At 39.0% G+C, this 22285-nt stretch overlaps 1 protein-coding gene across 18 annotated transcripts in view; it reads right to left on the minus strand.

The window, feature by feature from the left end:
• The window catches only part of SOX5 (SRY-box transcription factor 5), a 1103086-nt gene that overhangs the window by 27340 nt on the left and 1053461 nt on the right, over positions 1-22285 (minus strand). For all 18 annotated transcript variants that reach the window (XM_043882232.1, XM_043882231.1, XM_043882225.1 and 15 more), the window contains 2 exons: positions 21291-21468; positions 7998-8143 (listed from right to left, as the gene is read on the minus strand). In XM_043882232.1, the coding sequence (XP_043738167.1) occupies positions 7998-8143; positions 21291-21468 (324 nt within the window). The remainder of the gene's footprint in view (positions 1-7997; positions 8144-21290; positions 21469-22285) is intronic.

The raw sequence follows: 22285 nt of genomic DNA on the forward strand, positions 1-22285 counted from the left end.
AAAAAAAAAACCTTTAAAAAGCTCCTTAAAAACTCACACCATAATTGCTCCCCACCAAGCGTGGGCACTTGCTAGCTGCAAGTAGTGGCACTGTGACAAATGTAGCAAAACTGAAAGCAGGCTATACTAAGAGAAAGAAAAAGTCTTCCACTGGCCATCTGTGAAAATAAGGCATGTGGCCATTAAATGCAGAGGCTGTAAATATACACAAACTCCATGAAGCAAATGGCAAAAAAGGACTAAACTTCAAGCTCAAACAAATCAAAATGTTTAATGCATAGTTACCACTGCTGGACGAAAACAGCTCTGATCTTTGCAGTCTGCAAACTCGGCATGTATTTCAATTAAATACCCCCAAAAAGAAAAGAAAGAAAAAGAAAGAAATGAAAAGACACAGAAGAAAACCATCTGGAACAAAAGGCTATAGACAGCCTATACTCAATTTCTAGAAACAAACAGCCCCTTTAACTTGCATCAGCCTGTCGAGAATGTCGATTGGAATTATTGAAAGGCTGACATATACAGTGATGGATGGGTGATGACATAATACCTATTTGCCTTTTTGTCATGGTCTGTGAAAACTGGCTGTTCTGGGCTGATAATATTCACCAAGGGCTTTTCCTCTCCCCTCCTGTCCCATAAGAAGTGTTCCCTAGCTAAGACACTCAGAATTAAGAAGGTTTTATGAAAGAAAAACAAAAGAAAAGCAAACCTAAGGATCAAATGCCAACTTGCATATAAAAAGCTGGTCTAGGTTTTCTAATAATCAGTTGCCTAGAAAGCAGTTCTCTGTCCATTTTACATACATATTTAGAGAGAATCCAATAATAAAAAGGCAAATATTCAATTTCAGATTTTGTGTGTCTTTTAATTAAAGGTACAAAATAAATAATTACATGTAGAGATAAAAATAATATATACTCATATTTTTATAAAGACAAAATCTTCATCACTTGTGTTACTTTAATTTGTTCCCAGGTAAATTCTAATCAGAAGGTTTTAAAGTCAAGGGACATTTTGACAAACACCCATGAGCACCCCAAGAAAAATCTCCTATTTTGTCCCACTGTTGCAATGATCTATCTCATTCCCTCCTGAATGATTTCCCTAACACGGCTTCCTCCTTCATGGGAGTTTTTCCTCTTACCACTGAAATGTCTAGCTCTAATGTGACTTCTCTAATTCATTTCAGCTAAAGGCAACATCTCCAAAAGCCATCCATAAATCATCAATTAATTGTAATGCCTGCCACTGAATACAAAGGTGCGAGTTCCTCCATACTCACTTTTTCAAAGCAAACCTGTAATTCACAATTCCTCACATGCCTTCTCCTTATCTAAGAGCAGGAGCATGTGTTAGATAATGCTCAACTAGATACACTGTGTCAGTTTCTGAAGAGTTAACACTGTTGGCCCCATCCATCAGCTGGCTAGCGAAGCATCAGGAAAGAATGATGGATGTAAAATTATTACAGGGCTGCCATCTGATACACTTACTGCCATTTGTAACTAATGCTGGGACTGACACACTTTTTTTTCATTATTAAACATCCACATTAAGTCAACATTGGTCACTGTCATTTCATGTTCGGCACTCTGTTAAAGGGAAAGAAAAGGCTTGACAATGGCAGAAAAGAGGAGGTTGTAATGGAAGAGTTTCAAAGTGCCAGAGTAAAAAATATTAACTTTTGTTTACAAGTCCATCCATGTTGTATGTGGTAAGGCTTCTTATGAACGTGACTGACAACAAATAGAGAAACTGATTTCATTATTAAGTAAATCATTATTTAAAATATACACCTTATTCACTAAATTTTCATCTTATTCTGTGGAAATCTGACAAGAATTTTCACTGAATCTCAGAACGAAAAGTAAGACACTTTTCCAGATATTCTTACTTGCAATTATTGATTAATGCATAGCATGTGCAGGTGTTTAGATTTCACACACACATCAGGCAATTAATTTTTGATGCATAAATTCTCTACCTTGAGACATATCTGTATATATTTGTATGTTTATTTTTGTGAGTGACATCTATTTTATATATAAGAAGTAATACAGAAGTTGGCCATAATATGTAGAAACTATGTGAATGAATATACACTCACTGACTTAACCTGGCTCCAAGCAATGTTTTCTTGTATGCATGCCTGAATGAAATTTAATTCCTTCTGAAAACACAGACAAGGTATAAGGCCCTGGGCATGTAACAGAGAAGAGCAAAAGTAGGTAGATAGATGACATCAAATGTAACCAAAACAAACCAGCTTTATGATGAAAATATTTGAGAACCTCGATATCATTTTTATAATGTAGCTGTGGCTGACAATGGCCTTTTCCTACCCAAAAGCAGAGATGCCTGCTCCTTGGAAGGAAATCTATGACAAACCTAAACAGTGTATTAAAAAGCAGAGACGTCTCTTTGCCGACAAAGGTCCATATAGTCAAATCAATGGTTTTTCCAGTTGTCATATATGGATGTGAGAGTTGGACTAAAAAGATGGCTGAATGCTGAAGAATTGATGCTTCAAAATTGTGGTGCTGTAGAAGGCTCCTGAGTGTTCCCTGGACAGCAAGGAGATCAAACCAGTCAATCCTAAGGAAATCAAGCTTGAATATTCATTAGAAGGATTGATACTGAAACTGAAGCTCCAACATTTTGGCCACCTGATGTGAAGAGCCAACTTATTGGCTGGGGAAGAATGAAGGCAAAAGGAGAAGGGGGCAGCAGAGTATGAGATGGTTAGATAGTACCATCAGCTCAATGAATATGAGTGTGCACAACCTCAGGGAGATAGTGAAGGACAGGGAAGCCTAGCCGGACTATAGTCCATGAGGTTGCAAAGAGCTGGACACGGCTTAGTGACTGAACAACAACAAAGCCACTCTGGTCTTGCTTTTGGTCCCCACCAATATAATCTTTGATCTTAAGATATCCCTTAGATGTGAGGCTGATCTGGCTCTGACCTCTGTCACCCCACTGATCTTCAGGGTTGACGAGCTGATCTGGCTGGCTAACTAGGTATTCCCTTTCCTGCCTCACGGCTCCATGTGCATCCTTCCTGGAACTGCAAGCTTGGTGGAAGAGGATGACTTTCCCCAACAGGGGAGGGTGCTTCTTCAGTCAGGGGTACACGGGAAGCTGTTCTTCCCTGCTAGAACCTCCAAACAAGCTCTCAAGGTCCATTGTAGAAGAGAGTAGGCTAATCAAGCTTCCAGGACTCCAGACACACCTAAATAAGGTGCTATCTGTGGCAGTCAGCCTTTCTTTTAAAAAAAAAAAAAATCCTTTGATTTCAGGAAGGATAGGATAAAGTCTCCAATTCAGCCCTGGAAAATAAATTGTGATCTCTCTTTCTTGACTAGAAATGTGCAAATAACCCAGCTTTCCCCAAATGAGACATTGACAAGCAGCACGAAGGGTGCAGTGGAATATCCCTCTGTGAATGAAGAAGGAGCTTTGGTGAAGAGAAAACAACTTCTGAGTCTGCATGCCTTCAAGGGATAGTTGTAGGTGCATCATAATTTTGTGACGCTAAGGGAACAACTTAGATAATCATGATTTCAACCCTGACATTACTGAGCTGATGAACTAAAGCTACCAACCTCTGACTCCTGAACTTCATTATGTGCTCCAAACTAAGCATTATTTGCTGAAGCTACGGTAGTTAGATATCCTGATACATGTCATGAAAAGCTTTTCTAACAGATACTATAGCATAGGCCATCATCTTTCTAGGACAACTACAATGGGAGTGAAGGAAGTGATCAAAGAAAGCTCTGGTGTGTTCCACATTTCTGTGCGTGCCAGAGGGCTCAGTCCTGAAGAACCTACCTCCGAATGCAGGAGATGTAGGAGATACAGGTTTAATCCTTGGGTTGGGAAGATCCCCTGGAGGAGGAAATGGCAACCCACTCCAGTATTCTTGCCTGGAAAATCCCATGGACAGAGGAGCCTGGTGGGCAACAGTCCATAGGGCTGCCAAGAGTCAGACATGTCTAAGTGACTGAGTACACACAGACAAGGATACCTTCAAATATAAGGTCAGAACCTGAATAGGAAGCTGGTCAAAGCTGTGCCATTTGGGTGTTAAAAATGCAAGTAGATGGTTTTTATAAAACAAATGTATATATGAGGGTCTTCTGAGTCTTCCTACCTGAGAAGATGACTTATTCATCCATAACACTAATCTGTAACAGAGCTGAGTGCTAAAAGATAACATTATTTGAATATACAATCAGGCTATAATTAACCAGAGATGACAATTATAAATAACACTGTGTCCCAGAGTTTCCAAGAAACCTGACATACACAGTTCTTGGGTATGTTGAAACACTTCCAAGAAAAGTAAAGAAATGAAAAATCTCTTAGAAGTCTTCAATTAAAATGTGTTTCAGTACAAACGACTTTCATTATGTGTTTTGGTACATATGACTGGAAAACATTTGTCCCTCTCTTCACACCTCTAATTGTTTTCACTGCCCAATTACAGCTTTTCAGAATTAAGACATTCTAGTTAAGACAAGCATGTTGGTCATTTGAAATGTGAAGAAAAGTTAATGTGTATAAGACTTGTGTACCCTAGAAAACAGATCTCTGCTATAGGTTTCCAATTATCTGGATCTTGGGACATGCCAGCTCCCTCTATCTTTCTCTCTCCTTCTTCCCCACTTCTTACATTTATGTAACATACTTTCAGGGTTTAGGAAGTTGGGAGGATTGTTACAGAAAAAATGTCATCCTTTTAGGAGGGGAAGAGGAATTTATATATATATTGCCTTTATTCCTTTTGTTAGGATCTGTGAGGCAAAATTTCAAGCCAACTACTGATCTAACTATATACTTTGGCCATGGATGAAGTTGGACAATTATAACAATCTATTAAAAAGGTAGGTATTAAAAAATGATGACAACATATGTCTAGTGATGCTGCTTCATGTGGAAAAACAAGCAGCCACTTTTGTTGAGTCAGGTTTATAACTGATTTGATATGCTCAGCAACACGGGGTCTTAATTCAGCTCCTGTAGGAATTTACCCACATAAATATGCCATGATTAACAATCAAAATCATAATTTGATCTAAACTGTAAGTTCTGTAATAGGCAGAGAACATATTTTCTTGTTCTCAATACAAGTACATAGCAACACTGTCCCTGATACATATGGGTCCTAATGTTGAATAATGACTAATTAAAAGATATAAATTTGACATTATTTCATTCCCATGAGTTGCAAGACATAGATTGATCATTAATTTGGTACAAATGTCAGCTAAGCCAGTTCAACAGGAAAAGGCAACCACAGTAATTCCTGCTTCTCAGAGAGCTTCAATCTCAAGTGTCAAGGGATGAACTAATTTGAATTCTCCAGCTGAAAAGGTTTACTTACACATTACAAGTGTTTGCCAGACTACTGCAATAATGGATTTTTACATTTTCATATTTTACAGTAACATGATACAATTTCATTTTTTTAGATTTTTACTTAAAATCCATAAAAATACAAGATCATTGTTGAAGATGTAACTCAATTGCATTGAAAGGGCATGGCGAAGAGATTCAGGAGCATAAACTTCTTGAGGATGAAGATATCTTAATTGGCCAACAGATTCTGGCAGGTATTACTTCAGAAATAGATTTTTTTTTTAAAAGTTACTATAATTCTGTAAAAGAGAAAGGAAAATTGAAAGGAGTAGTTTTTAACAGAGGCAACTCACTCATGCAGCTCAAATAAGAGATGCTGACCAGAGAAATAAAACAAAGTCTGACTGTGGAAGTGGAAGATGAAGTGGAAATAAGGTACCGAACAATGGACACTATGGAATAAAATGAATACAGATGGTTCCACTCCTGTTACTTAATCAAAAGGCTGAGCAGAGTCACTGGAGCCGGCATGAAGTCATGTGTTAGAACAACAGCTGATCTGTATTAGAGAAGATTAACTCGCAGTGCCATGGTGGAAGGCCCAGGATTATTTTATGTACTTCCATTGCCTTACAAGCCGTCAGCACAATTATTGCCCTCCGATGTGAATGACTGATCTGTAACCACGGCTAAACAGCATGCTGCTTAGGGGCCTAGGAGCTTCATGAAGATGAATTTCCATACCATCAAAGTGCTTTTAATGGGCTCCCTGATCCAACCACAAGGCCTGTTTTGCAAGTATATAGAACTCTGGATGAAGGCTTCCTGTCCAAAAGGATTTGGTCGGTTGTCACTTGACAATTCCCAGCCAGCACAGGGGAGGAGAGGGGGGAGATAGGTAGAGTTGTCTCTGCTTTGGAGGATTTAAAAAAAAAAGGGTACAGATGCTGGCTGAATGCAACCAACTGCTGTATCCACAGCTGAATTCAATGCGCTTAACAAATAACGGCAATTTAGCTATGCTTGCGAGGAATAGCTTGAGTCACTTTGCATTAGCATCTGGCTGAGTGTTAAACTCATTTCTACATGGGGTGCAGAGAAAAGGAATTTCTGTTCAAGCATCCTTTCAAGAATGTTTAAATATTTGAATATAAATTCCTTTATGCTTGCTATCACTCCTTCTTTGAGCCGTCACTTCGTTTTCCCCCTTCCCTTCTGGTGCTTAGCTAGAAAATTTTCTAGCTGTCCTTTGAGCTGCACCAGTGTTGCTCTTCTTAGGATGTGAGACTGCCAGGGAAGAACACTTGACCATGCTTGGCTCTCCCCTCTGGGAACAACAGAACTGAAATCATGTCTCCATCTTTCTGACCCATGGTCAGATCAGAAGTACAGAAGAACATCACTTCAAGCATTCTATAGTAATAAAACACATTATTTTTTCTGAATAAAATACAATGTAGCTTAGACAAAATAGCCTGAAATTACTGTAGCCCAGATAAAGTACACATGTGGCAGGATCACACCTTCACTATGCAAATCGCTAGCTTCTATGTCCCTGGATTGGGAAGATCCCCTGGAGAAGAGAATGACAACCTACTCCAGTATTCTTGCCTGAAGAATCCCATGGACAGAGGAGCCTGGAGGGCTACAGTCCATGGGGTGGCAAAGAGTTGGACATGACTGAGTGACTGACATTTTCACTTTTACTTAGAGATTATACGTAAAATTCCATAGAAAACCTGGGAAACTGGAAAGTTATCCTAATGAGCAACCTGTCCATTCTGGATGATGCCGTTTGATTCATAAGCTTCCTATGATAATTAAGTTTTGAGTTATTACTAAGTAGCTGATCATTTTTTCTCTTATATACTGTATTTAGCTACTGGATTTTGAGAAAAAGGAGATTCAATAACACTTTAAAATTTGAATTAAAAATACCAAATATGACCAAAGGAAGTATAATCACTTCAAGCATTCTATAGTAACATATTATTTTTTTCTGAATGCAATACAATGAAGTTTAGGCAAAATAGTTGGAAATTATTATAGCACAGATAAATTCAGAAGTTTCACTGGGCTTAAGTATAGTAATAGGTATATTAATACTGTTCCCATTTTAAAGAAAAAACTTTGTTTTATAACCAAGTCAAAATTCCAAATTGTGCAGTCACCTACAACGTGACAATGCTTCTTGCTGGAAACATATTATGACAAGCTCAGGCTCTTAGATACTTAGACCTCGAGCACGGGTATCATCCAAGCTTACGCTGATTAAAGAAGATTCAGCTTTTTCAAATCCAGCTCATCCCCAAATACAAGTTGAGCATCTCTGTAAAGCAAAACTTTCACTTAGACCCAGACATTTCAAATGCCACTTCATTTTAATACAAAGTGATGGCAGAAGAGGGGATAGTAACTGTCAATAAGGTTGAGATGGATAGAAGAGAATTATAACGCTTCTCATTTCCAGACGGTTTTGATTAGGATGGGCATGAAGAATTCTGTACTGATCAAGGGAAAGAGGGAGGGAGAGCAGTCATTCTGAGGATGGTGAGAAGAGAAAAAGATAAAGAAGACATTCAAGCAATTTAAGTATTTTTGGGAAGCCAACCATTATTTTAAGAACTCACCTTTTCTGTCCGGCAGTTATTGAGACCTAGACTATTCACAACAGCCACCTTCCCGTCAAGCACCTGCTGTTCCCGCCGGAGCTGCTCCTTCATCTGCCGAGCTTCTTGGATTGCCTTGGTGACAGCATCATGGTCATTTAAATAACCTGAAGATGTAACAGAACGAAGGATATGTTTTGCACAAACATACAGATAGGTTAACCTTCCACCATAAAAATCACTTCTTTTTTGGGAGTGGCTAGTGTCTGGCATATACTAATTTTTTCAATGGGATCAGTCTGAAATGAATGAATGAGTGAATAATTGATGACTGATTCACACAATTACATCAACATGGTGCCAAACATCTGTTGTCAAAACGTAATATTTAAGTGAAATACAGCTGGTTCCACATGTTGGAAAAGATGTTTAAAACATAATCTTTAAATAAACTTTTTTAGTCACCTGAGTATCTTGTAGTGAAAAAATACAACCTATCTTTCATTTTTTTTCCCTTTGAGGATCATTTGAATGTTCCTAGAGGATACAAGTATTGATAATTATCACTGTTATTTACTGATACTCTCATAGTATTAGAAATGTCAATTTAGAGTTTGAGTATGATACTATTAGGTCTGTCATATACAGAAGGAACAAATCATTATTAACTGACTCTGGAAGAAGAGCATTCTCCCCATTGCATCCATCCATGGTGAAATAAACCATAGGTGGCAGTGGCTTGTGACAGGTACAAACTTGCAGTGGTGAAGAGGCTAAATTTCAAGCACAGAATGTAACCAAGCACCTGTAATTGCTGGATAAGAAATGGTGGCTACTGGGTAACTATAATCACACTTAATTCACACTCTTAATAGGATGGTCAAATGACCAACTTGTGTCTGCAACTATACAACCCAGAGTTAGTTTAAAAAAAAAAAAAAAAAAAAGCCAAGCTATGTCTTTTAAAGAATAACAGGTGTAAGGAGAAAGGCGAATTTTAATTTTTATTTTAACACTGGTCATTTAATTTGATGCACATTATGCTGATAATCTGCATGATTTTAGGGTAGAATAGTGAGGGAAAGGGATCATTTTGCAAATATTGAAAGGAGAGCTAATGTATCATCTTTCACTGTCCCTATCTTTTAACTAGGGCATAAAATGGCATAAACTGAATCTATAATATGAAATTGCCCAGAAAAGGGACTTGTTTGTGACATGAGGCTAAATCTAACCAGATCCATTGGTGAATTGTGACAGATGGAGGGACTGTGAGACAGAAGGCAGGCACTAATCACACATAAAATGACCGGCTTGCCTCAACATGTTCCATGGATTCCAGCAAACTTTACACCCTAATCCATTTTTAGAACAAAAAACATCTGGGCCATAAATCCTCTAATCTGCCAAAACACGCTATTAAATCCCCTGATTTGTTGAAAAACACTAAGATTAAAGAAAGGAAATATAAAATGGCTAACTGCCGTGTTAGGAAAGTGTTATTAATACTCTTTCTTTGTCTCAATTATGAATGTTCTGGTACTAAAGAGCCTTGTCTAATCATGTCAGATTACACATCCTCGTTATATTACTAGACTCTTCTATCTGATCTGCTGATTGCCAAAAAAACCTAGAATACTTTCATGCTGCTTAAACATTTCTATTGAAGAAGCTGATGCCAGATTAGCACAGTGCTTTGGTGCTGGAAGGCTTCTAAATGTGGCATGTCTTTTTCCCTTTATTATGCACAGACTGAGCATTGTCCTCTGATCTTGAGGCAGAAAGAGAAGTTCCAGGGTAGGCAACAGAAAGGGGAGCCTTGAGAGATACTATCTATTTTGCTTTTCTGAGCTCAACTCATTGGAACGTATTCAAAAAATCAACACATCCTTGCTCATTATAAATACAATATGAATAAAACAACTAGTTAGATCTAGGTCAGATTAACCTTTAGGGTTAACATGTACTTTAATTTATGGTCGTTTTTAACCTTCTAGCATCCTCAGCATCCTGATTTGATACTTAAATATTATTCTCTAATTCATTGTGTTCACAAACACTACTCTAGAATGAAATGCTGCTCTTACATGACAGGGATGTTTTTGGAATATGTTCAATTAGCAAAAGATCTTAAGAAGGTCAGTCTGATTTTCCCTTCCTCTAAACCCTGGCTCAGATGGTAAAGAATCTGCCTGCAATGCTGGAGCCCTGAGATGGATCTCTGGGTTGGAAAGATCCCCGTGGAAACGGAATGGCAACTCACTCCAGAATTCTTGCCTGGAGAATTCCATAGACAGAAGAGCCTAGTGGGCTGCAGTTCATTGGGTCACACAGAGTCAGATGTGACTGAGTGACTAACACTTTACTTTTACAAACCTAGTTTATGTATGGCCTGGTACAATGGTACCATGCATTTCTGTAATCTATTTAGCTTCTCCAGAGCACAAATGTATTGGAAATGGTTCAGGACATGGCACTGAGTCAAAGTATGAATTCTTTATGCTTTTTAGGCACTGCCAAGGTAACACTGTGCAGGAGAAATTATTAATATATATGCAGAAAGGATGAAAATTATTTTGGGGGTGCATAACTGACAAACATACTTATGTTCTGCAATGGCTATTTCCAGTGTGAGGTGTGCGTGGGTGTGCAGGTAGATATAGGTGTTCACTTTAAAAGAAATACTCTTGCTTTCAGAGACCTGAGCTTTAGTTAAAATGCTACATGAAATTCTAACATGTATCTGCTGTGTTAAACCAAAAAGCTGTTTATATATTGCAGAGTTGACTCATAATAGGATTGTTTGCTGATTCTTTACATTTTGTTCTCATCACAGTCACCTACTTCCCAGTCTTGCTGGTTTCTTCTCTCAGTAAAAGACCTCATCTCTAATTCTGGAAGACCAATAAGGCTGAACTCTCACCTTCATGTCCCACCCAGGCTCCTAGTCCAGGCCAGCTTCAAATCTATCACCAGTTGTACCCATTACCTCCTTCTGCTTCAATGAAAAATCAAGGCAAATCCCCTAAACTCACACTCTAGATTTCTATACCTCTCTACTGGTTCTTCTGTTTCACACTTGGACTTCTCTACTATTGCTAGCACTTCCACTTGCAAGTACCTAAGGCTCTCCTTCTGAAACAAGAAAATAAATTCTCTCAACTTTGTGTTGCCCTCTCTTTCCAATCCTGTTTCTTACGTTCCAAACCAAGTTTCTCAGGATTCCTATCATATTCTCTCATTCCTACCTTCCTTCGCATTCTCACTATAGTCTCGTTTCCACTGCCCTTGCTCTTTCAGATGCCAAACCCAAGGGCCACCTTCCATTCACGGCAGAAACAGCACTGGCAATCCCCTTGTTACTGAAACTCTTTCCTTCCCTGTTTCTCATCACAGCACTGGATCCTCATCTCAATTACTCCATCCTCATATCCTTGCCTGAGATCTTTCTTCATCTGCTCCTTAAATTTGGTCCAGGATTTCAATCACCAGAAACTAATTTGTGCTTTGAAGTTGGATAAAACTGAACCTTACTACTTACTTGCTATATACAAAGTGTATGCACTGTTTTGCCTTTCTAAATCTCAATGGCTTTACTGGTTATATGGAATAACCTCACTAGATAATGTGGCTTTGTGAAGATTAAATGAGTTAATATGGTCTATTAGCATAAATAAATGGTCCATGAAAGTTATTCAGTAACTGTCAGTTTAGTTACAGAATGGCATAGTGAAACAGGTAAAACTTGGGCATTGGATTCACATGGATCCAGGTTTCTACTTCTTAGGAAGTGTGATATTTGCCAAATTATAACACTTAATTTCACTGAGTTTCCATTTCTCTCAACTGTAAAATGAACATAAGGCTAATGGAAGAATCAAATGAGATAACACATGAAGGAGTAGGTAACTCCTTGGTATACCTGAGGAGGCAGTAGAAAAATGTTCTTGCACACTTGGTATACCTGAGGAGGCAGTAGAAAAATGTTCTTGCATTTTTTTCCTCTTTCATTTTTCCCTATATGCTCATCCTTAGCGGTCCTGTTGCACAGCTTTGACCACTATGATAAAATCTGTGAGGGGATATGCTTTGTTGTTGGTATCGAGGTTCAGTGAAAAGGGAGTCACACATTAGAGTTCAAAAGACCCCGAATGAACACTTGATACATTTTATTCTGCCTTCATTATATACTTGAGCAATAAGTACATCTCAAGACAGGATCAGAAAGAAGGGTAAGTGTTTAGGAGAAGTTTGGTAAGCTTCTTATGAGGAAAATGGGAGGGCAAAGACCAATATGGCTCCCAGTTAGCACCTCAAATGACATTTGGGAAATGCAGGTTAGGAATTATTAGTAAGAAAGGTGTGAAAGTCTGTGACTGTGTTACACTTACCACAGTTTGATTTTTCACATCTTGGAGTTCGTTCTTAACCATAATCAACAAAATTCTCAAAATTAAAAAAGTCCCTATTATATAAGGACTGATGCTGAAGCTGAAACTCAAATACTTTGGCCACCTCATGCAAAGAGTTGATTCATTGGGAAAGACTCTGAAGCTGGGAGGGATTGGGGCAGGAGGAGAAGGGGACGACAGAGGATGAGATGGCTGGATGGCATCACCGACTCGATGGACATGAGTTTGGGTAAACTCTGGGAGTTGGTATGGACAGGGTGGCCTGGCATGCTGCGATTCATGGGGTCACAACGAGTTGGACATGACTGAGGGACTGAACTGAATTGAACTGAACTGATTATATATTTTTTGGGCTTCCCTGGTGGCTCAGTGGTAAAGAAACCTCCTGCAATACAGGAGACCTGGGTTCGATCCCTGGGTTAGGAATGGCTACCCACCCCAGTATTCTTGCCTGGAGAATACCATGGACAGAGGATCCTGGAGGGCTATAGTCCAATGGGGTCACAAAGAGTCAGACATGACTGAGTGTATACACATACATTATATATTTTAAGAGGCCAAAAGCAGGGACCAACTGGAAAGTCCAATCTAGAGGGGATAAAATCTAAATAGAAAGAGTGAATGAATGGCTGTTCTACAAGGGAAGAGCCTGTTAAAAGGTGGAAGAAAAAACAGCAAACTACTTGTAACGGCTTGAACTGTGTCTCTCAAAAAGATAGGCTGTGTCCTAACCCCTGGTATTGATGAACGGCATCCTTATCTGGAAACTGAGCCTCTGCAGATGTGTAAATTAAGGATCTTGAAATGAGATCACCCTGGATTTATGATGGGCCTTAAATTCAATGATTTGTGTTCTTCTAAGAGAAAGGAGGGAAAAATTTTTACATACAGACTCAGGGAAGGAGCATGAGCATGGAGGCAGACACTGGAACTATGTATCTATAAGTCAAGGAACACCAAGGACTGTTGAAGCCTCTAGGAGCTGGGTTGTTGCTCAGTGGTATTTGACTCTTTGTGACCCCATGGACTGCAGCACGCCAGGCTTCCCTGTCCTTCACCATCTCCCAGAGTTTGCTCAAACTCATGTCCATTGAGTCAGTGATGCCATCCAACCATCTTGTCCTCTGTTGACGCCTTCTCCTCCTCCCTTTAGTCTTTCCCAGTGTTAGGGTCTTTTCCAATGAATCAACTCTTCACAACAGGTGGCCAAAGTATTAGAGCTTCAACTTCAGCATCAGTCCTTCCAATGAATATTCAGGGTTGATTTCCTTTAGGATTGACTGGTTTCATCTCCTTGCAGTCCAAGGGACTCTCAAGAGTCTTCTCCAACACAAGTTCAAAAGCATCAAATTCTTTGGCACTCAGCATTCTTCATGGTCCAACTCTTACATCCATACATGACTACTGGAAAAATACATAACTTTGACTAGATGGACCTTTGTTGGCAAATTAATGTCTCTGCTTTTTAATATGTTGTCAGGTTTGTCATAGTTTTTCTTCCAAGGAGTAAGCGTCTTTTAATTTCATGGCTGCAGTCACCACCTGCAGTGGTTTTGGAACCCTAGAGCTGGGAGAAGAGTGGAACAGATTCTCTCTCAGTGCCTCCAGAGGAACTAAGCCTGCTGATCCCCTGACTCTGGATTTCTTTCTAGGTTCCAAATAGTGAGACCCAGTTTATGGTAATTTTTCGTGACAGCCTTCCAAACCAATATACGGCAATTAGTCTTAAGGAAGCTCCTAAGACTCAAGGGATGATCCCAAAGACTGTAAAGGATCTACTGCCTGTCTCAAACCCTTCCTGATTTCCAACCATACAGGTCTGTCTGCCAAGCTTCCCTACTGGACTATCCCGTGCAGCATGTCTAGCATTGAATTCATCATCTTCCCACCACCTCACCCTGGTCTGCCCACGTTCCATGTCCCTTTCCAGTCGCCCATCCAGTCACTGGGGAGGCACTCAGACACCTCCTTCAGTTCATATGTACAAAACATAAGGCAAGCAGTGTCTGGGGCTACGCCTCCTCCTCAGCTCTCAAATGTGCTTTTTCTCCATCCCCACTGGCTCCTGCTTTCGCAGAAGCCACCTCATATCTCACTTGGGCTGATGTTTTCACCTCTTAACTGGTTTCCCTCTTTATGCATACACCCCTTGAGTCTCTCTCCTACTCTACTTCCCAGCTGAAGCATTCCAATATCTTCCAAAACCGGGAATTTGAATCACTTCACTTTACCCAATTAAAAACTCAATTCGTGCTTCCCTGGTAGCTCAGCTGTTAAAGAATCTGCCTGCAATGCAGGAGACCCCAGTTCAATTCCTGGGTCAGAAAGATCCACTGGAGAAGGGATAGGCTACCCACTCTTGTATTCTTGGGCTTCCCTGGTGACTCAGATGGTAAAGGATCTGCCGGCAATGTGGGAGACCTGGGTTCGATCCCTGGGTTGGGAAGATACGCTGGAGAAGGAAATGGCAACGCACTCCAGTATCCTGGCCTGCAGAATCCCCATAGATAGAGGAGCCTGATGGGCTACAGTCCATGGGGTTGCAAAGAATTGGACACGACTGAGCAACTTTCACTTTCACTTTCCTACCCCAGAGCTTAAAGGAGCACTTCCTAAGGTGACAATCTGAATATTCTGTGAAAAAATAATTCCATGTTCAAAAGAGTATGGGAAATACTAAAGTTTAAAAGGTTTCTCTGTGGCATGCATTCCCCAAATCTTGAATACATTAATGCGACTGTGAATCTTTCAGAGATAACAACAGCATCATATTCCAAATATCCTGGAACAAGAAACTCTTTAATGTTCCCCCAAAAGCATCATTCTGGGATAAATTCCAGCCACTTTAAAATGGCCTAATAGTCTCATGATATCAACCCTGCTTATCCTTCCCACGTCATTTCCTGCTGGTTTCTCAAGAGCTCTGTGCTTAAACTGCATGGAACTATTTCCTGTTCCAAGGACAAGCCTTCCTCTTCACCCCCTCCTCTGTCTCCTGAGCTTTCCTCTTAAACTGAAATAGGCGTTTTCTGGTGTGTTTGGGAATTTACTCAAATGTCAAGCCTTCTTAAGCATTTTCCTGACATACCCCAGACATGCTCCTTGGCAACCTTAGTACTTCTCATCTCCAGGCTCCTGCAAAAGCTTGGAGATGCTTTTACCATCACGTTGTCTCTTGTTTTTGTAAGTTTGTCTTTCATGCGAATCTATAAGTTATTTGAGGGCATTTATAATTTTTTTTTTCCTTTCAGCCTTTTATTCCTTTGGCCCATGGTAGAGTCTGTTGAAGGAATAAATGCATATTTCTAAGTTGAAAGTATCTTCCTGTGTAATTTCAAGTTCATTGATGATCTACTTCATCATATAAATGGGAGCCTGAATCACATGACACAGGTTTCTTAAAATTCATGGCTTTAAAGTGCACTATCAGGGTAATACAAATTCTTATTTACTGCATTTAATTATTTTATGTAGAACTTATTAGTTGTAGTAAAAGTAAGGGAACATGTGTTTCAAGTAATATTCAAAAAATATTAAGTTTTTTCTGTTTTCTCAGTCACTTATCAACATCAAGTTTTTGGTACTCTGATATGCAGCCATTTCTTCATCTATTAAAATTTGTGAGAAAGAGGTAACAAAGGTGAAATTAAAGTGTAAAGTGCTATGCAAATATTAATTGTTAGATGCTGAATAATTTCCTTAACTTCCTGATAATCTGGTGGCTTTCTAAGAAATGATTACAGTGTTCTTGTTTCATAACCTACCTTCACAGAAGCTTTTTCTCATTAAAAATGTAAACTGATGAAATTTACAGGTAAGATGCTTATTCACATCACCGTATTTAAAATTAGCAAGTTGCAGAGATAAATATCACATTACTGGACTTGAAAATATTTCCCTTCATTTTATTGAATCAATGTGCGTCTCCTACATTTGCTCAGTAAAGTTTTACATTTCATGTGTTAATGCCTCTGAGGAATGAAGGGCAAGAATAATATGTTCCAATATCTTCTGAAGACATGATGTAACAAAGACTCTAGATATCTAAATCCTTAGTTTGCGACTTTCATCTGCTTATCCTCCATACTTAGCAAAATGTATGGCATAGAGACAATATTCAATATCCATTTATGGGATGAATGAAAAAGGAAAGGATAAATAGATGACTGAGAAGAACATCTGAGGCAGAGAGGCTGCCAACAGATAACAACTAAAAAAGACAGCATGCAACCCAAAGACCATGACTGGAAGGTCTCAACCTCCACCGGCTGTGAGGTTTGAGTAAGTAACTAGGTGCTCACATGCATTTGTTTCCTTACAATTCCAACAGCGGTAAGAACTACAGAATCACAGGACTATCCTCACTGTGACAGGGACTTACTCAGAATCCCTGGGTAAACGCTTAGCCTCTTTCAGCTGCGGTTCCTTACCTGGAAAATAACAATTTCTGACTAGATGGTAGGGATATTTGTTGCTGTTGTCTAGTCGCTCTGTTGTGTCTGACTCTTTTGTGACCCCATGGAATACAGCCCCCCAGGCTGCTCTGTCCATGGGATTCTCTAGGCAAGAATACTGGGGTGGGTTGCCATTTCCCTTCTCCAGAGGATCTTCCTGACCCAGGGGTCGAACCCACATCTCCTGCACTGGCATTGAGCCACCAGGGAAGCCTTAGTTAAAGGTGTATAATTTTAAAATAAACAGTGAGAAAACAGACAAATGCTTTGACAAAAGTTGAAAGTTATACATATACACAGCAAAGGTTGGAAAGGCCAATAAAGGAAAGATAACATCTGGTCAAAAGATTCTAAAATTATCCGTCAGTCTTCTCAACTATTCATGCTTTTTAAGGAGCTTTCAATGGCGCTGCCTATCATTTGCATATCATACAAACGTATTCTTATAGAATGCAGAGTAATATTGCTCACCAACCTCAAAAACTCACACTCTTTATTTGTAGCTAATAGATATATAGCAAAGAGCCCCATGTCATTAACGAAAACTTAAGTTATCTTTCGATCCACAGTTTTCCCTGGTTTATTAAGGGCATAACACATTAATTCTTCTTTCAGGGGTGACCTTTACAACACCATTAATGCTCATAGCTTTTATCCCACTACATTATTACTCATTACGGTTTCAGCTTTCAACATCTGCATTTGTTGAAAAGAGAAAAGTAAATTGTAGTGGCATCGAATCCTCAGAAAATATGAGGGATGTGTATGTGGTGAAGGGCCTTCTCAGGGAAAGAAAATAGGAGAAGTTTCAGTAGTGGAAAATGTCAGATGATAAATGTCATTAAATACATTCTTGCCTTTCTAAAATATTTTGTCATACTTAATCCTCAGAATGCTGAAAGAAAAACTCCTCACATGACAAAAAATGCAAATATATCAGTTATTCCCTTAGTTAAAGATTCCAGTTCTGGGGCTATTACAAAAGTATCTCATATACCAACAGTGTCATTTTTATGAGCTTTCATGTCTATTATGGAAGTGAATCCTTTTTGCCAAATAAAATATTTTTCCTTTTACATGCTTCGAACATGAAAGCAAATCTTATCTTGGTGTCTACTTTGGATGTTGAGCAGAGTAACTGAGAGATCATAACAGAATGGTGCATAATGATAAAAAGAACACATGTGCCCCAAACCATTTTCAAACTTCTGAAAACCTCCATTTTCTTTGTTTCTCTTCTACGGCCGCCCCACTGGCCCTGACCGACTTGCTCTTGGCAAGTAATCTGGAAGCGAACGTTGTGGAGATGGAAGCATTGGAAACATACTCCTTCAGCTTTCTTTCTGTCCATCTCATAATTTCTCTGTAACTCTACCCATTTTCTCCCCTCATTTCCTCAGTCCTTGAGAAAAAAGGGGCATTTCTTCTTTCCAAAGCTAATGCTGTCTCATTTCTTCTTGATCTGTCATCACCCATGGAGTCTTTCATATCTAAAAATGTCTCAAATTCATCTTTGTTTATATATACACATATAATTTCCTATTTTAAAATCTGTCTCTACTTAGTCTTCTCAAAATATAATCACCTCTCAACACCACGCTTACAAAAAGACTGATTCATATAGCCATTGCACTTTCTGTCTTCATGTGCTTCAAATCTTTGTAACTGGAAGTCTCCTAAACCATTCTACAAAGACTCTCTGTTACAGTCTACCTATCCATGAGCTCCAGGTAAATCCGAAGGCTTTTCTTCTTCATGTTCTTTAACTCTTCTATAGAATGTGACACCATCAAACAACCCCGTCCTTTTTCAAATTTCAATTTGTCCTAGACAAGCAGGTCACTGCTTTCTCATCATCTTTATTCTAAGATGCTCACTTGTTCTTTATTAGTTTTCCACTTAAAAAAAAAAGTGTGGTGGCAGTTTAGTTGCTAAGTTATGTCCGACTCTTGCAACCACATAGACTGTAGCCTGCCAGCCTCCTCTGTCCATGGGATTCTCCCGGCAAGAATACTGGAGTGGGTTGCTGTTTCCTTTTCCAGAGGATTTTCCTGACCCAGGGGTCGAACCCAGGTCTCCTGCCTTGCAGGCAGATTCTTTACCAACTGAGCTATGAAGGAGGCCAAAAAAAAAGTGTGGTACTTTAGAAATATGTCCAAAGATAGACTTTGATATTGATTAGAGTTGGAGCCCAATTCCCCTTTCTCTGAGTAGGGCTGAACTTTGTGATTTTGTTATAATGAAAAGAATAAAGCAGAACAGACTGAATGACTTTTGAGACCGTGGCTTTCTCTTTGCTCTCCTTCCTGGATCACTCACTCTGGGGAAAGTTAGCTGTCATCCTACAGCTCTATAGAAAGACCCACAGGGCAAAGTACTGAGGTCTCCAGCCAGCAGCCATGTGAGTAAGTCATCTTGGAAAAGGATCCTGTATCTCCAATAAAGTCCAGGTCCCTGGCTTCCATCTTGACTGGAACCATAAGAAAGACCCTAAGGTGGAACTAGCAGCTAAGCTGCTTCCAGTTCCTGACTCTTAGAAGCTATGAGGTAATGAATGTTGGTTGTTTTGAAGATGGTCAAGTTTAAGTTGGTTTGTTACACAGTAAGAGATAATTATGGGCTTCCCAGGTGGCTCAGTGGCACAGAATCTGCCTGCCAAGCAGGGGATATGAGTTTGATCCCTGGGTAGGGAAGATCCCCTGAGAAGATAATGGCAACCCACTTCAGTATGCTTGCCTGGAAAATCCCATGGACAGACAAGCCTGCATGGCTACAGTCCATGGGGTCACAAAAGAGTCACACACAACTTAGTGACTAAACAACAACAAGAGATAACTACACAGCATATGATACCTCTGACTTTTTACCCCACATCCTTTCTTACCATACACACTCTTTGGTGAACTAATTTGCTCTGATGGCTTCCAGAACCTCATTAAGGAAAAATTTCCAAGTCTAAAATTCTAGCACCCCTTTCACACACCAGATTTACTAATTAACAACATCCTCCTGAACTTCTCTACCTAAAGTGATGCCTTAAGTTTCAAATTCAACACTTATTTTTGTCTTATCCCAACCTACGTCCACTCTGGTCCTCTCTTTCACAGTTCAGGGGGTGGAGGAGCATTATCCTTTCTATATTGTAAATTCAAAACCCCAGACTTCTCTGTCTCTAACTTGAACCTCACCAGATACATTTTACTGTGGATAAGTTACATCAATTAATCTTTAATGATATCTCTTCAACTTATTCTCTCCTTTGCTGTATCATTGGTTATTTCTAGCTTGCATAACTTACTCTTGTCCTCCACTAAAATAGTGACTTCCCTGAGTCTAATCTTTGCTGTCAATACTCTTCTTAAAATTCTGGTCAAATTGCTGTCTGAAGAAAAACTAAAAAATTTCTTAGGATAGCATCCCATCAGACTCCATCTGCCCCTTTCAGTTTTAACTCTGATCAACTTCCACTATACACTCATTCTATATTTCAGTCAAATCAGTGTATTTCTCAAAAATATGATATTTTACTCTGGGTTCTATCTTACAGCGTAAAATGCCCAGGGATACATCTTTTTTAAGGCTCCATTTGAATTAGTCTATTCTTGATCCTTCCCAAATAGAATCTAATACTCTCATCTTCTTGACTACAGATTGTTATCTGGGTGCTAGAAGAGCACTTGCAACAGTTGATTTAAACTATAAGACAGATAATTCCCCCCACCGTAACTGGACGCTGGCTCCTGGAGGGCTGCTCTGTGACAGACTCCACATAAGTGCATGCAAATAATAAACATTAATAAATGAGGGTTGAAATAAGTATTTACAGTCTAATTTATGAGTTACTAAGATAAAAATTACTGGAATTTTAAAAAGCTTATAGAAGCATTTTCCCGTGTTTGTTTACTCTACTGAAATGACAATCATGAAGAAATGAAGTGACCAACTTTTTATAATATTTTGGTGTAGTGAAGTAAATCTCAAGAAATATGGAACTGAAAAACAACAACAACAAAAACAAAAACTCGACGTCCTGATGGCTGACTATGATCCAGGCAGAATGTATACTTCATCATTATGTATACTTCATACACATCACACAAATACAAATAAATTTCAGAGACTGAAAAGGCAAGTCACCTAACAACAACAATCTGGAACCAAGGCTCATGGTGATTAGCCAGTTAGGCCTCTTTTTCATAAACTTAAGAACATCAGTCATATCAACAAACATAACCAATTCAATTAGACTTTCAAGGGGGCATTAGCACTTGGAATTCAGTCATACATTTCAATTTCACGTTTAAAACAGACCTGTGAAGTTCATCATATTGAAATTCTCCTCTGGAACCAAAGCCATGCAGAGGCTATGCGTGATCTGCCATTAAAAGATGCTTTCATTCAATTGTCATAAACAGAAAATCAACATAAACAAAAGAAACAGAACTTACCCATTGTGCTAACTCTGGCGGAAGGACTAGCTAATGATGCTGGGACAGAGGCTTTGAGGGGGCCCGCCCCACTGTTTATTCTCAGAGCTGGCATATGGGGAGAGGTGGGTGATGTGGGTGATTTGCCATCAGAGGTCTTGGGTTTAGCTGATAGGTTCAGTGGCTGTGCCACTTCATCCTGCAATGATCATTAGAACATGAGCTGTGATAAGGAAAGTCTGATTAAAAATGTCTAGAAAAACATAGGTATAATGCCTGTCATTTCCCATCAAATACTCTACCAATCAGTGATCTTAACATTCGGTTTGAACATTACAGTGTTTGGTTAAGCTGTCAACAAAGGTACTTTCAACTACATATTATGAAAAACCTTTTGTATAAGAGAAAGTTCACGTGCACTCAACTATCTAGAAAGCATGTAACTGATGCCACCTGTAAAAAATATTCTTAACAAAGATATTATTTGTACTATTCACTTTTATTGAGAGACAGTGCATAATTTTCATAAAACTATAATGTAGATTTTTTTTCAACCTGCAAAGAATAGGTATTGAGTCCCAAGCATCTTTGGATCCTGGTGCTTAGACCGAGTACCTAGAACCTCCATGAGGAAGGAGTTAAATGGTGTGTACCTCTGATTAGAACTGTTCTCCAAATTAAACACAAAAAAAGAAGAAAACTTTCTTTCTTAAAAAATAATCTTTTTTCCTAGGTTTCACAGAAACACTTTAGGGTTTGATCTAAAAATGAAAATACACATAATTAGCATTATATTAACATATATTATTTATTTATATGCAACACTGTTCTAAACATTTAGCATTACATTTTTAAATATCCAGATTTTCCTTACAGTGTATTACATGGTGGTATGAAGATCAGAACATGGCCAGCTCAGCATGTAAGGTGACTTCCAGTTGTTCTCTGCTTGAATAGGTCAAGTGTACATAGTTTACACTCTATTTTATACTTTTCCACATCAGCTTTTTTGTAAG

This window comes from Cervus elaphus, chromosome 22 (assembly GCF_910594005.1).
Source record: "Cervus elaphus chromosome 22, mCerEla1.1, whole genome shotgun sequence".
Taxonomy (NCBI): Eukaryota; Metazoa; Chordata; class Mammalia; order Artiodactyla; family Cervidae; genus Cervus; species Cervus elaphus.